General features: G+C 36.5%; 1 protein-coding gene across 1 annotated transcript in view; it reads right to left on the minus strand.

Moving 5' to 3' along the window:
- LOC126252328 (uncharacterized) overlaps positions 1–13,479 on the minus strand; it is a 150,932-nt gene that overhangs the window by 12,411 nt on the left and 125,042 nt on the right. Inside the window, exon 7 of the mRNA XM_049953215.1 lies at positions 959–1,275. Coding sequence (XP_049809172.1) covers positions 959–1,275 — 317 coding nt within the window. The remainder of the gene's footprint in view (positions 1–958; positions 1,276–13,479) is intronic.

Raw genomic sequence — 13,479 nt, forward strand, 5'->3', positions numbered from 1 at the left:
AATTCCACAAAGACATTGTCTTCTTTACATTTAGTGTTACTATCCTGTTGTTTGGTGTCCATTTGTGGACATCTCTGAGAGCATCATTGGCTTTTTTGTCAGCTGTATTGGTGTTTTAACTGCAGTCAGTTGGTTCTGTTGTCAGCAAGTGATATTTTTCTCAATTGTTGATATTGGGTGGGATATTATTATTACAAGCATCAAAAGGATATTAAGAATTATTTGGGCAGCTATTGCATTGGAAGTAGACGTTATGTCAAATGGAACATGAGAATAAGCATGCAAAATTTTATTGACAGGTGCAACTTATAAAAAAAGATTGGTGTCTCTAATCACATTTATTTGATTTCTTCTACACAAATTGACTTTTTTTAGATTTTTGGGAAGTTTTTGTTTGTTATATAACTAAACTTCTTTTAACTGATAAAATTATACGTTTTTTTCATGTAGTCCATATAAAAGTGTCCATCGACATTTTTATCCCTATAATAAGTGTAAATTCTTGTGCCATGTCATGACATCTGACTGCTCCATATTTTGCCAGTTCTTTCAAAAATGTTTTCTTCTGCTAGTGGATCTTCATTATAAGTGAAGTTAATGTTCTTGGGACTCGATCTTTTACACATATTGTGAGCCAAGTTTTAGGTTCACAGTACCTTTAATTTCTTGATTTATTCAATGATAATAGAAGACCATTTTGAAAAAATTTTGACCTTTCTATTATTCTTTTGCTTACACAAACAAGATACAAGCAATATGAATGTCTACTGAAAATGACCGCAAGTGTTCCTAATGGTCAGGTTATTAAAACATTTGACTGGTACATCATTCTGGTCTGCAACATAAACATTTCTGTACTATTTTCACTACATTTTTCTTAATGTTATATGCTCATTTACAGTTTTACTTAAAACTATTCTGTTATTTATTCTATTCATAGCAGATGTTTGTTGCTTACTTTCTTTATCACCTCCCACACTTACACACTGAATAAGCACTCCTAACACATGCTCTAGAATTGCAATTAGACCAAGAACTGACAGTCCAAGGAGAAAGCCTAGAATGGCACCAACATCTGCTAAAAACATCGTGAAATCATAGTCAAAATGTTCCTGAACTGTAGTTACTGTTTTTAAAGTGAAAAATACATATAATTGACTCATGTTGTGGTTTTCTACAGTAGTATGAAAAGTTCTCCTGTTTCTCACAGATGCCATGTAGTTTGTGGTGACGCATCGACGAGGACAGCCACAGATGGAGAAATTGCAGTGATTACTGGAATCATAAAAGACAGTAGCCACAACAATTAAATCATGTAAAGTTAAATTTCTCTCTCTTTTTTTACATTCAAAATAATATTACAGTATTAGAAATGTAGTATAAAGCCTTTATTCTACATATTTCTTATGTCCATGCCAGAATATTTTATTACCTAATGTTCAAACACTTCTATGTTGCAGTTAGGACTGCAGCAGTTCCTAAGGACTGTTGATGATGGTGACAGTTTCTATTCAGTTTTGCATGTATTTAGTATTTGAAGTGATAACAGAAGATTTATCTTCTTCCTGCATAAATATCTTAAGCTTGACAAGTTAACCATGAAGTAATTTAATGCATCACGAAATCAGAGCATTTTTACCCAAACTTTTGGAAAAAGGTATGTAGTCTAGAACAGTGTCCAACCTTGGTATAGTAGCACACTTAGTAAATCACAATTTGGATTCTGGAAGGGCTGCTGGATTGATTGAGCTATGCAAGGATTAAATAATAAAAAAGGTCCACTTTCTGTGTTGACCACATCATAATCTTCTTCATTTTATGTAACCCATTTACATTGCCCATAATTTTCTTAGTCTGTCTATTGAAACTGATTGAGGGTGCATAGAGGACTACACTAAAATTCCCTATGACAACTGAAGGACACATTACAATATCCATTAACCATTGGTTTTTATACCAAACAATCTGCAGTGATTTAGCTGAAAATGAATAGTCAGTGCTTTATATAATCATGATTTTTGAATGTTAACAAAGAAGTATACTGACCAGTTAGGTATATATCAAAGAGGCAAAGTATTGTATCACAGAATCATAAACAGTGACTCAGTCCCAGCAATTGGACAGGAATTATGAGAAGAAGGCTGGGAAGAAATGTATAAAACAGACAATACAAATTCTTACTTAAACATCTTCTGACAGGACTTTGAGGTTGTTTCCCTCTAAAACAAATAATGGCAAAATTGAATGGAAACAAGGAGAAGGGGAGGCTAACACAAGCATTAAAGTACCTTGTGCTAGGTAGAGATGCTCTTAAACAAGAAACAAACAAATATAGTGATCCTAGTGAAATTAAACCCCCAGAAAATGAGACTGACAGAAATGGTGACACTTTCTACATTTACATAAATACTCTGCAAGCCACCTTATAGTGTGTGGAAGATGGTACCACTAGTTTATCCCTTCTCCCCTGTTCCATTTGCAAATGATGTGTAGAAGAATGATTGTTGGTAATCCTCTGTATTAGCTCTAACTTCTCAAATTTTTCATTGTAGTCATTCCATGTGATGTATTTGTGGGGAAGTAATATGTTGCTCGACTCTTCCAGGAAAGTCAAGTTACCTTCCATTAGGAATGGTGCAATCAGTGACTGTGATATGATTTTCAAATGACAGAGCACAGCAATCAGTCTTCCTTTTCTTTCAGGTTTTGTTAGGCAAGTCTAGATCTTGGCTAGTGCCTAGCCATTATCAATGCACTATTCCATAGCATCAATGCAAGTCCTAGTACATCAGTCCCCTGTTGTTTGGTCTTCTGTCACAGTTCATTCTTTTCTGGAAAGTATCCTCTTCAAATTTCAATTGTCAACCTTTCCATGATGCTTAACACCTCTCTTGTAGTGGGAGTTTGTTGAGCATCTCAGTAATGCTCTTGTGCCAACTGAACGATCCCGTGACAAAATGTGCTACTCTTCCTAGGATCTTCTATCAGTCCTACCTGTAAGGGTCCCTGGTTGATGAACAAAAGAATTGGTTGAATGAGCAATTTGCAAGCCATTTATTTAGTGAATGAATTACATTTCCTAAAGATTCCTCCAGCGTAGCTCAGTCTGTAATCTGCTTTTCCTGTTATTTGTTTTATGTTGTCATTCCACTTAAGGTCACTCTGGATAGATACTCCTAGATATTTTATGGTAGATACTGTTTCCAGTAACTCAGTATCAGTAGTGTAAGTTGTACAGCAGTGAATTTCTTTTCCTATATTGTATTTATTTGATTCAGGTTCAACTGCCAGCCCCTGCAGCATTTATCAATCCTCTGTAGGTCTTCCTGGAAAGCCTTACTGTCTTCTGGCATTGTAACCTTCTTAGAGAACTGCATACTTTTCAAAGAGCCTTAAATAGCTTCCAACACATTCTACTAGTCTGATACTTGGTGAGCTCATATTTTTTTCACTAAAAGGCAGTGCAAGACAGTATAAAATACCTTGCTGAGGTCTAGAAACATGGCATCAATGAGTGCTGGTGTCTACAGCACTGTGGATCTCATGGAGGAACAGAGTGAGCTGAGTTTCACAAGGTCTCTGTTTGTATAATCCATATGTTGATTTGTATAGAGCAGATTTTCATTCTCCAAGAAGTTGTAATACGTGTGCATAAAACATGTTTCATAATTCTTCAACAGATTGACTTTTTTTGGAGACATCAACCACTACATCCAGTGAATACTTCCTCAGCGAGGCAGCAAACATTGCGCCAACTAATATGGAAGCAAATAAAGGTGCATTAGAGTTACTTCTGCAGACACTGCATGCACCACCAACAGACATTAGTTTCAAAATGCAACTTCTAAGATGAAATGTCATGTGGCTAGGCCCGCCCATCGGGTAGATCATTCGCCTGGTGAAAGTCTTTTGAGTTGACCCCATTCGGCGACTTGCATGTCAATGAGGATGAGATGATGATGAATAGGACAGCACAACACCCATTCCCTGAGCAAAGAAAATCTCCAGCCCAGCTGAGAATCGAACCCAGGCTCCTTGGCATGCTGTTCTGTCTCACTGACCACTCAGCTACCAGGGTGGATGAACTTCTAAGATTACTAAAAAGAAGACATTCTGCTGGCTTTGGTGGTGTTTCTACCAAAATATTAAAATCCAATGCTGATTTGATAGGATTATCTGTAACGTAATCTGTAATCAATCAGTGACTCAGAACATATTTCTAGACAGACTTAAATATGCTGCAGTAATATCCATTTATGAAACTGAACAAAAGTAAAGTACATCTAATTACAGATCTACCCCACTCTTTCCTTTCTTTTCAGAAAGTCTTAGGAAATAACCTATAATAGAATACTAACTGATTTGTCTGAGTGGAACTTGTTAATTACCACTCTATGTGACATTTGTAAAGGACTCTTAACAGAGCATGCAATACAAATTTTCCCCAATTTGTTTCAGTACTTCCTCATTCTTTATTCTATCCACTCATCTAATGTTCAACATTCTTGTTTAGTGCCACATTTCATAAGCTTTTCTTTCTCCTTATCTGAACTGCTTATCATCTATGTTTTTACTTCAAAACAAGTCTACACTCCAGGCAAACAGGTTCAAAAAAGAACTCTTCACATTTAAATTTTCACGCCATGTTAACAAAATCCTTTTTCTGCGAATACCTTTCTTGCTATTGCCACTCTGCATTTCATATATGACATTGGCCATTGTCAAACAATGGAAAATACGGGATGGACTGTAACAATACCAGAGAAGGAAAGTTGCTACTCACCATATAGTGGAGATTCTGAGTCGCAATAGGCACAATAAAAAGATTCACACACTCATAGCTTTCGGCCATTAAGACTTTGTCAGCAGTAGACACACACACACACACACACACACACACACACACACACACACACACACACAGACGCAAACATAACTTGCACACACATCTGCAGTCTCAGGGAGCTGAAACTACACTTCGAGCAGCAGCACCGGTGCATGATGGTAGTGGTGACTGGGTGGAGCTAAGGAGGAGGCTGGGGCAGGGAGGGGGAGGAATAGTATACTCTTAGTATTATAGTATACTCTTAGTATTAGGGCTCTTAATATTCACACATGTGCTTCTCTTTTCTCCAAAGATCTCTGTAATTTCCTATGAACTACATGTAATCTTTCCCATAGTCAAGGATGCATCTACAACTTTGCATTTGTCATTTGCCAGTTTGCACTTCACGTCAATCTCAGTTTTAGATGTCTGTGTTCCATTTTCTCTGCTTCATTAACTGAATTTTCATACTTTCTCCTTTCATCAGTTAGGTTTAATATTTTGTGTGTTATCCCAGAATTTTTACTGGACCTACTCAGTTGTCTATTTGATCCTCTGCTGCCTTCACTATTTCATCTCTCAAGGCTACCCATTCATCTCACATTTGTGTTCCTTATGCCTCTTTCAGTAGCTACCTCTACATCCATAACCTATTGTGAAGTACATGGCAGAGGGTACTTCCCACTGTACAAGTTATTATGGGTTCTCCCCATTCCATTGGCATATGGAGTGTGAAAAGAGTGATTTTAAACACTTCTGCATGTGCTGTGTTTAATCTAATCTTGTCCTCATGATTCCTGAGGGAGCAATATATAGTGGATTGTAGCATACTCCTAGAGTCATCATTTGAATATGGTTCTTGAAACTTTATAAGTAGGTTTTCTGTTGATAGTTTGTGTCTATCTTCAAATGTCTGGCAGTTCAGTTTCTTCAGCATTTCCATGTCCGCCCTGATAGCTGAATGGTCAGTGTGATGGACTGCCATCCTAAGGTGCCCAGGTTCGATTCTCTGCTGGGTTGAGGATTTTCTCAGGGACTGGGTGTTGTGTTGCCTTCATCATCATTTCATCTCCATCTGGCATGCAGGTCACCCAATGTGGTGTCGAATGTAATAAGACAAGCACCAAGGCGGCTGGACCTGCCTCATAAGGGGCCTCCCGGCCAATGATGCTAAACCCTCATTTCGATTTCAGCATTTCCGTGACACTCTCTCATGGGTTAAGGGAACCTTTGTCTATTTGTGCTGCCCTTTTATGAAAACATTCAATATCACCTGTTAGCTCTATTTGGTACTGGTCTAACACACTTGAACAGTATTCTAGGATGTATCATATGAGTGATTTGTAAGCAATCTCCTTTCTAGACTGATTGCATTTCCCAAGTATTCTGACAATAAACTAAAGTCTGTCACTTGCTTTACCTGTGACTGAGCCTATGTAATTGTTTAATTTCATATACCTATGAAATGTTACACCCAGGTATTTGTATGAGCTGTCCATTACAACTGTGACTCATTATACTGTACTCATAGGATACTTCTATCTTTTTTATTTTGTGAAGTGCACATCTTTACAATTTTGAAAATTTAAAGCAAGTTAACAATCTTTAAATCATTTTGAAATCTTTTTGAGTTCTGGCTGAATATTTGTGCAGCTTTTTTCAGATAGTATTTCATGCCAGATAATGTTGATAACTGCAACATTGCAAACAGTCTGAGGTTACTATTAAGTTAGTTCATTAGTTTCATGTTCCATGGAACATTTGCATGATAAACTGTAATGATCTGGAATGAGTCATTTATATTCACATTGCAAATTAATTTATAAATATGGCTACATGCTGAACATTTGTAATTTTTTAAAAATCTTGTATTAAATATGCAGATGTGATTTAGTAATGCCTACCCATTGTGGTTTACACACTACAGTAACAGGAATTATTCTACAGGATAGAAGGAGCTATCAAGGAGAAACCTTTCATTTTGTTTCAGGTTTTATTTTTGTGTCTTGCAGACATTTTATATCACAGTCAAGTTATCAAAAATTTTGGTTACAGCACTGTGCATCCCTTTTTTTGCTAAAGAAAACTTAATGTGGAGTAATGAATGTTATTTTTTCTTTTGGTATCATAATTTTTTACATTATTGTTCCTTTTGAACTGCAGTGGATTATTTACAGTAAACTTCAAGAAGAAGTAAATGTACTGTGAAGATATAGTCAGAATGCCAACTCCTTAAACAGATTTCTGTAAGATGATCTTGGGTGTGCTCCATATATTATTCCTAAAGCACATTTTTGAGCAATGGAGGCTTCCTTTTTTAAACATGAGTTACCCCAGAACATTATCCCAAATGACATTATTGAATGAAATATGCAAAATATGTCAACTTCCTGATTTGTTTCTCCCTAGATCTGCAGATGTGGATGAACTAGGTTGTATTCTCTGTGAGGTCATTAATATACAACATGACAAACAGAAGTCCTTACACACTTTCCTGGGCACATCTGAAATCATTTCAGCAACTTTGGATAACTCTTTATCCAATGTAACAAGCTGCGTTCTCACTACCAAAGAATCCTCAACCCAGTCACAAATTTCTCTTGATACCTCATATGATCATGCTTATGATGGTATGTGTAGATATGCTGCTGCATCCTATGCTTTTCAGAAACTGAGAAGTACAACATCGATCTGACTGCCTTGATCTGTAATTTTCAAAATGCCATTTTTGGAAAGTGCAAGTTTGGTTACATACGATTAATGTTTTCAGAATTCATGATTGTTGGCACAGAGATGGTCATTATGTTCGAGGTACCTCATTATCTTTGAGCTCAGAGTATGTTATAATAGTCTACAACAAATAGGTATCAAGGATATTGGATGGTGGATCATATCTACTACCCTTCTTGTAGATGGGTGTGGCCAACCTTTCTTCCAACCACTGGACAGTGTTTTTTGTTCAAAGAATACAAGGTAGACTGTAGTTAAAAGATCAGCTAACTCTGCTGCAAATATGGTAGAGAATCTGATAGGGATTCCATCAGGTCCTGTTGCTTTGATTAATTTTAGTGATTTCAGCTATTTCTCAACACCACTGACACCAATATATATTTCACTCATCTTTGCAGTAGTGTAAGAATTAAACTGGAGCAATACTCCTGGATTTTCATTTGTAAAGGAACATTTTGAAACCAACTTCAGTGTTTTTGCTCTTATTTTGCTACCCTCAATTTCAGTCCCTGTTAGTCCATGATTTTCTGAACATTAACTTTCGTACCATTAACATACTTTACATACAAACAGAATTTCTCTTGGATTTGTGAGAGATCCTTTGATAGTATTTTGCTACAATATTTTTTTGAAGGCTTTACTCTCTTGACAGCCAAATGTAGTTTATTCAGCATTTCCCTGTCTTTATATAGTCCTATGCTTTCTTTTAGATCTGTTACATAGTATAGCCAGTTTCTTTAGAAGTTCTTTACCATGGAGTGTCCATCCCACCATGAGCTGTTCTCCTAGGTACATATCTATAAAGTGCATGGTTGATTAATGTTCTAAATATGGGCCACAATTCTTCTACATGCTCCTATCCAGAGCTAAATGTTTCAATTTTCTTATTGTGAGAAATGACACTACTGCCCTTATATATAGTCTGCTGAAAATATAATAAATGCTTCTCCTTGCTTTAGTTGCCATTTGTGATTTGTTAATTATTTTTGCTACAACTGCCTCTTGGTCACTGATATCAGTTTCCAAGTGAACATCCTCAAATAAATCAGGTCAATTTGTAGCTATTAGATTCATCATGAGTGCGGTTCTGAACGACCTGTGTTAGGTAGGTTTCGGAAAACACATTTAGTAATGTTATACAGATCATCTTGTCATTCCTACTGAATATGAAACTGTAATTTTTCAAACTGACTGTTTGATGATTTAAGTCTCCTCCAATGATGAGTACAGTTGAGGAACTTACGTACTAGTGAACTTAGGTTTTCTCAAAAGTGTCTGGTTACATCTGGAGGAACTTTTGCCTGATGCTTCCTTTGAAACTCCCAACAACCTCTGGTTCTTTCAAATTATCCAAATTTTCTGCCTTTCTGCAGTTTATTTAGTTTTATTCTGCAGTTCATAACCAGCAAATTATTGTAGTAGTTCACATCTGCTCCTGGAAATATTTTGCAGTCAAAATGTGATTTGAAAACCTTTGTCTTACCATTATATAATCTATTTGAAGCCTTCCAGTGTCTTTAGGTCTCTTCCATGTAAACAATCTTCTTTCATGATTTTTAAACCAAGTTTTAGCAATGATTAAATTGATCTTGATGCAAAATTCTACCAGGCAGCTTGCCATCCATTTCTCTTGACCAGTTCCTATCTTCTACTATTTATCCTTCTATCTTTATTATGCACATTATCCCAGCATCCATCATAATCTGAGATTACAAAAGGCATTATTATATAATTAAGATGGAGACAGAACTATACAACAGGACTAGTAAGAACATAGATGGGTAACTGTTTTCATGACATAGAAGATATTGCTCTTTTTGAGATGAGTTATAAAAATATGAAAAAGCTTTCACAGTATGTCAGAAATTAATAATTCTGGAAATGAAATCAAAATAGTATGTAGGATGGTTAGCTAGGAGCTGACAGGGAACAAGACAATATAGTAATTAAATATGATGAGCAAATGATCGATAATAACAAACTTGTAGCAAACCTCTTTAAAAATCACATCCTGAACATGTCAGAGAAACTGTGTACAGTGAGTTCAAAAGAAAAATCACTGTTCTAAATTTGAGAATTAGTACTACAAGCATTCAGTCAATCTGATGTCTTCCAAGAAAACAATCATCTTTCTAAAGCAAAAATTCTTGAGAGACTGGTAGCTTTTCAAATAGGATATTGAAAGCATTGTAGAGGGAGACCAAGCCCTGACTACAAAAAGTGTGTTAAAGTGGATGTAGCTTACAATAGTTATATTACTTTGGCAGACACTGCATACACCACTAGTAGGCAATAATTTTTAAAAGGGGAGCCCATTTGAAGTTTACAAAATGTATTATGTAACTAAAATGTGGCAATTATGATGGTTGGGATGATGTCTTTAGAGAAAGATTAAAATCTTCTGCTGACTCGATAAAATTACGCTTCAGCCATATTCATAACCAAAGACTCAGAGTTCAACAATGGAAAATCCAGGATGGAATATAACAATATTATGAAAAGGATATATGCTACGCACCAAATAGCAGAGATGCAGAGTTTCAGATAGGCACAACAAAAAGACTGTCAGAAAAAGAGCTTTTGGCCTACAAGACCTTAGTTGGAGATAGAACACACACACACAAATGCAACTCACACAAGCATGACCACAGTCTCTGGCTGCTGAAGCCACAGACTCAGAGTGTATTTCATGATAAAATTAGATATGCCCTAGTGAAACCATCAATAAAACAAGAGATGAGCTAACCACCTCTAACTACAGCAGAGACATTTCTCTCCTGTCAGTGTTTGCAAAAGTTTTTGAGAAAGTAATTTACAATAGTATTCAGTACTGACTCACGTTTAAGGCAGAATTTCCCTACCACCTCTAAGTTTGGCTTTTTTTATAGAGTAGTCCATAGAGAAATTTGTACAGTAACACACAATAGGAATACTAGCAGAGCAATATCATCCTACAACATGGGATAAAACACACCATTCATATCAAACATGAATTCATGGCAAAAGCATGGGCACTCTTCACAGAGGCGATAAGGCTCCATCTCCAAATTTAAATTGTTGAGCAGCCAGTCAAACTGTCCATCATATAGTTACCAAATGTTCCAACAGGGCCTGTTGTGGTACTTCTGATGATTTCCTGATAGCAATGAATGACACAATTGATTATATCAAAATTTTGGATGTCTGTTAGTAAATTACATGTGTTATTGTCTGTATTATATTTAATATTGGGCTTAAAAACTGTACAATAAATAAATCAACACAGGGAAAATTTTCCTGTTTGTATATTCTGTAAACTTGCCGAAGCCATTGATTGTGTGACCCGCAAAATTATACTTGAGCAACTAAAATGTTGTTGTGTTAATGGCATTTCACATTCTTAATAGGAGACAAAGGGTCACATTGACAGACTGGCAGGAATAAAACTAAACTCAGAGTGGAGGAATATGACGTGAGGTGAGGAGAGGGAGGGGCATAAGGATTGCTCTTATTCTTATGCTACATAAATAATTTTCAAGAGAGAGTTCAAAAGCTGTAATGTTTGCTGTTAGCACAAGTATGTTAATTAAAAAGCGAAACTCAACCTTTCAATTGTGAAAACTGCAAGAACTATCTAAGATGACTCTTTGCTTCCAATCACTTACTGATAGATAAGAAGAAACCCACATACTCATTGTATCTTGAAAGCCATACACTTTCAGTATTGGCAAATCACTGTTGTGATTTTTACAATCCAATGCCTTAAACAGATCAAGTAAAGTCATGGAAAGTAAAATTTTGCCTTCAGGTACATTCCTACACAGTCAACAAAATAGCAGACAGCATGGTCAGTGGAGAGGCCCTTCTAGAATCCTAATTGTGACAGACTCAGAATACAGTATCGTATTTACAGACATAGTCAACTATTCTTAAGTGCATTACCCTTCTAAAAATATTTTTTTTAAAAAGTTTACAATGAAATGAGTAATTATTAATATCTGTTCTAATTTATTTTTTAAAGAGTGGTCTAACAATTACATACTTCAATCAGTCTGAAAAGATACCCTGTGGAATTGATGTTCCACAGATCCTATCTTCAGTCATATGGAATAAGTCAAGTTATGTATTAACAAAAGACAAGTAACTTATTTGCACACTGTATTATCCAAAAAGTATCACTATACTGTTCAGTGCTATTTTTGTATATGCTCACTAAATATAACCAAAAAACTAGCAGGAAAGACACTATTTTGAAGGAAACAACCACTGTTTCCTCAGTTGCATCAAATAGCAGCTATTGGTTTCCTTCTGGTGGCTTAGTATTTACATGAATACATTGGTATTTTTCAAATAAAATAGTTACCTACACTGAGGCTTCTTTACATGTACCATTACTTCTCATACAGTTTTATAATGTATACTGTTACTTGCTATGAAACTAAAAGGAATTCTGAATTCTCACATCTAAATATACAGATAATCTTTAGGAGTGGCTAATTACCTTTTGGATTGGCAGATATTCAAACTGGCAGATATTAACAGTTTCTTTCTTTATGTTAGATGGGGAACTTGTTAAAGATCTTTATGTCAAACGTATAACTCCTCCATGAAAACTACCCAAAGAGACAAGATATATGTCAAAATTATATTTGTGTAACTTAGTGAGAATATGTAAATCACATTTGAAATGGAGCAGTTTTTTACTGTCAGCAGCAAAAACAATTAAGGAGTAAAAGAAATGGGTTGGTAGTGCAAGAGTATCTATATCTTTAAGGATACCTCTTTAGGATTGTGGTTCTCTATAATACATAATATTCTTACTGTTTGTTTCTGCAGAATGAATACTTACACACAAGATAGAACCTTAAGACAAAAAGGAATGAAAATCTGCAAAATAATCCACTCAACCACATATAACCCTTCATACCAGTTAGGTGACAGTGCCAGAACAATTTAGTTTAGTAAAACTAAAAAATGGAAACTCCAAGTTGGGATATCAAACATATTAGGAAAATTATAGAGTGCTGCTCACCATAAGGATAACACATTGAGTGCAGACAGGCACAACAAAAAGTCTGTTGTGCATTTAGCGACTGTCCTAAACTTTATTCAGAAAAGAAAACACACACACACACACACACGCACACACACACACACACACACACACACACACACACATTCATACAAGGATGCAATCACACACACAAATGACCATCATCTTTGGCAGCTTGGGCCAGAATGCAACTCTCATGTAGAACAAAAGTGATAATCTAGAGTGGGGCAGGAAAGGGGCAGGGATAACAGGGTACAGGTTGGGGGAGAGAAGACTGCTGTCTGGCAGAATGTGCAGGGACAAGATGGAGGCATGACAAGCTGCTAAGTGCAGTGTCAGGAGGAGTGAGGAGGGGAGGTGGGAGAGTGGAAAAGGAGGGGAGCAAGGAAGGAAAAGATGGGTAGATGTGTTGGCAGAGGGTGGCACACAATGAGGGTGGTGGACATGAATAGGAAGGAGGTGATTGGACAGAGGGAACAGAAACTGTTGGATGGAGGATGTGCAGGCAGTAGGTTTTTGAAAGTTGAGGCTGGGATTATTTTGGAAGTGGAGAATTTGTTGTGGGGATAAGGCCCATCTACACAGTTCAGAATAGTGGTGGTGGAGGGGAGGATCCAGATGGCTTGGGCTATGAAGCAGTCATTGTAAACAAGCATATTATGTTCAGCTGCACTTTGTGCCACAGGGTGGTCTACCATGCTCTTGGCCATAAAGCTGGTGATGGCCTTTCAACCTGATGGACAGCCAGTTGCTCGTCATACCAATACAAAATGCTGTGCAATGGTTGGAGCAGAGCTGGTGTATAATGTGGTTGCTTTCACATGTGGCTCACCTCTGATGGCATAAGATAAGCCTATGGCAGGACTGGAATAGGAAGTGCTGCGTGGGTCAA

Source organism: Schistocerca nitens, chromosome 4, assembly GCF_023898315.1.
Source record: "Schistocerca nitens isolate TAMUIC-IGC-003100 chromosome 4, iqSchNite1.1, whole genome shotgun sequence".
NCBI lineage: Eukaryota > Metazoa > Arthropoda > Insecta > Orthoptera > Acrididae > Schistocerca > Schistocerca nitens.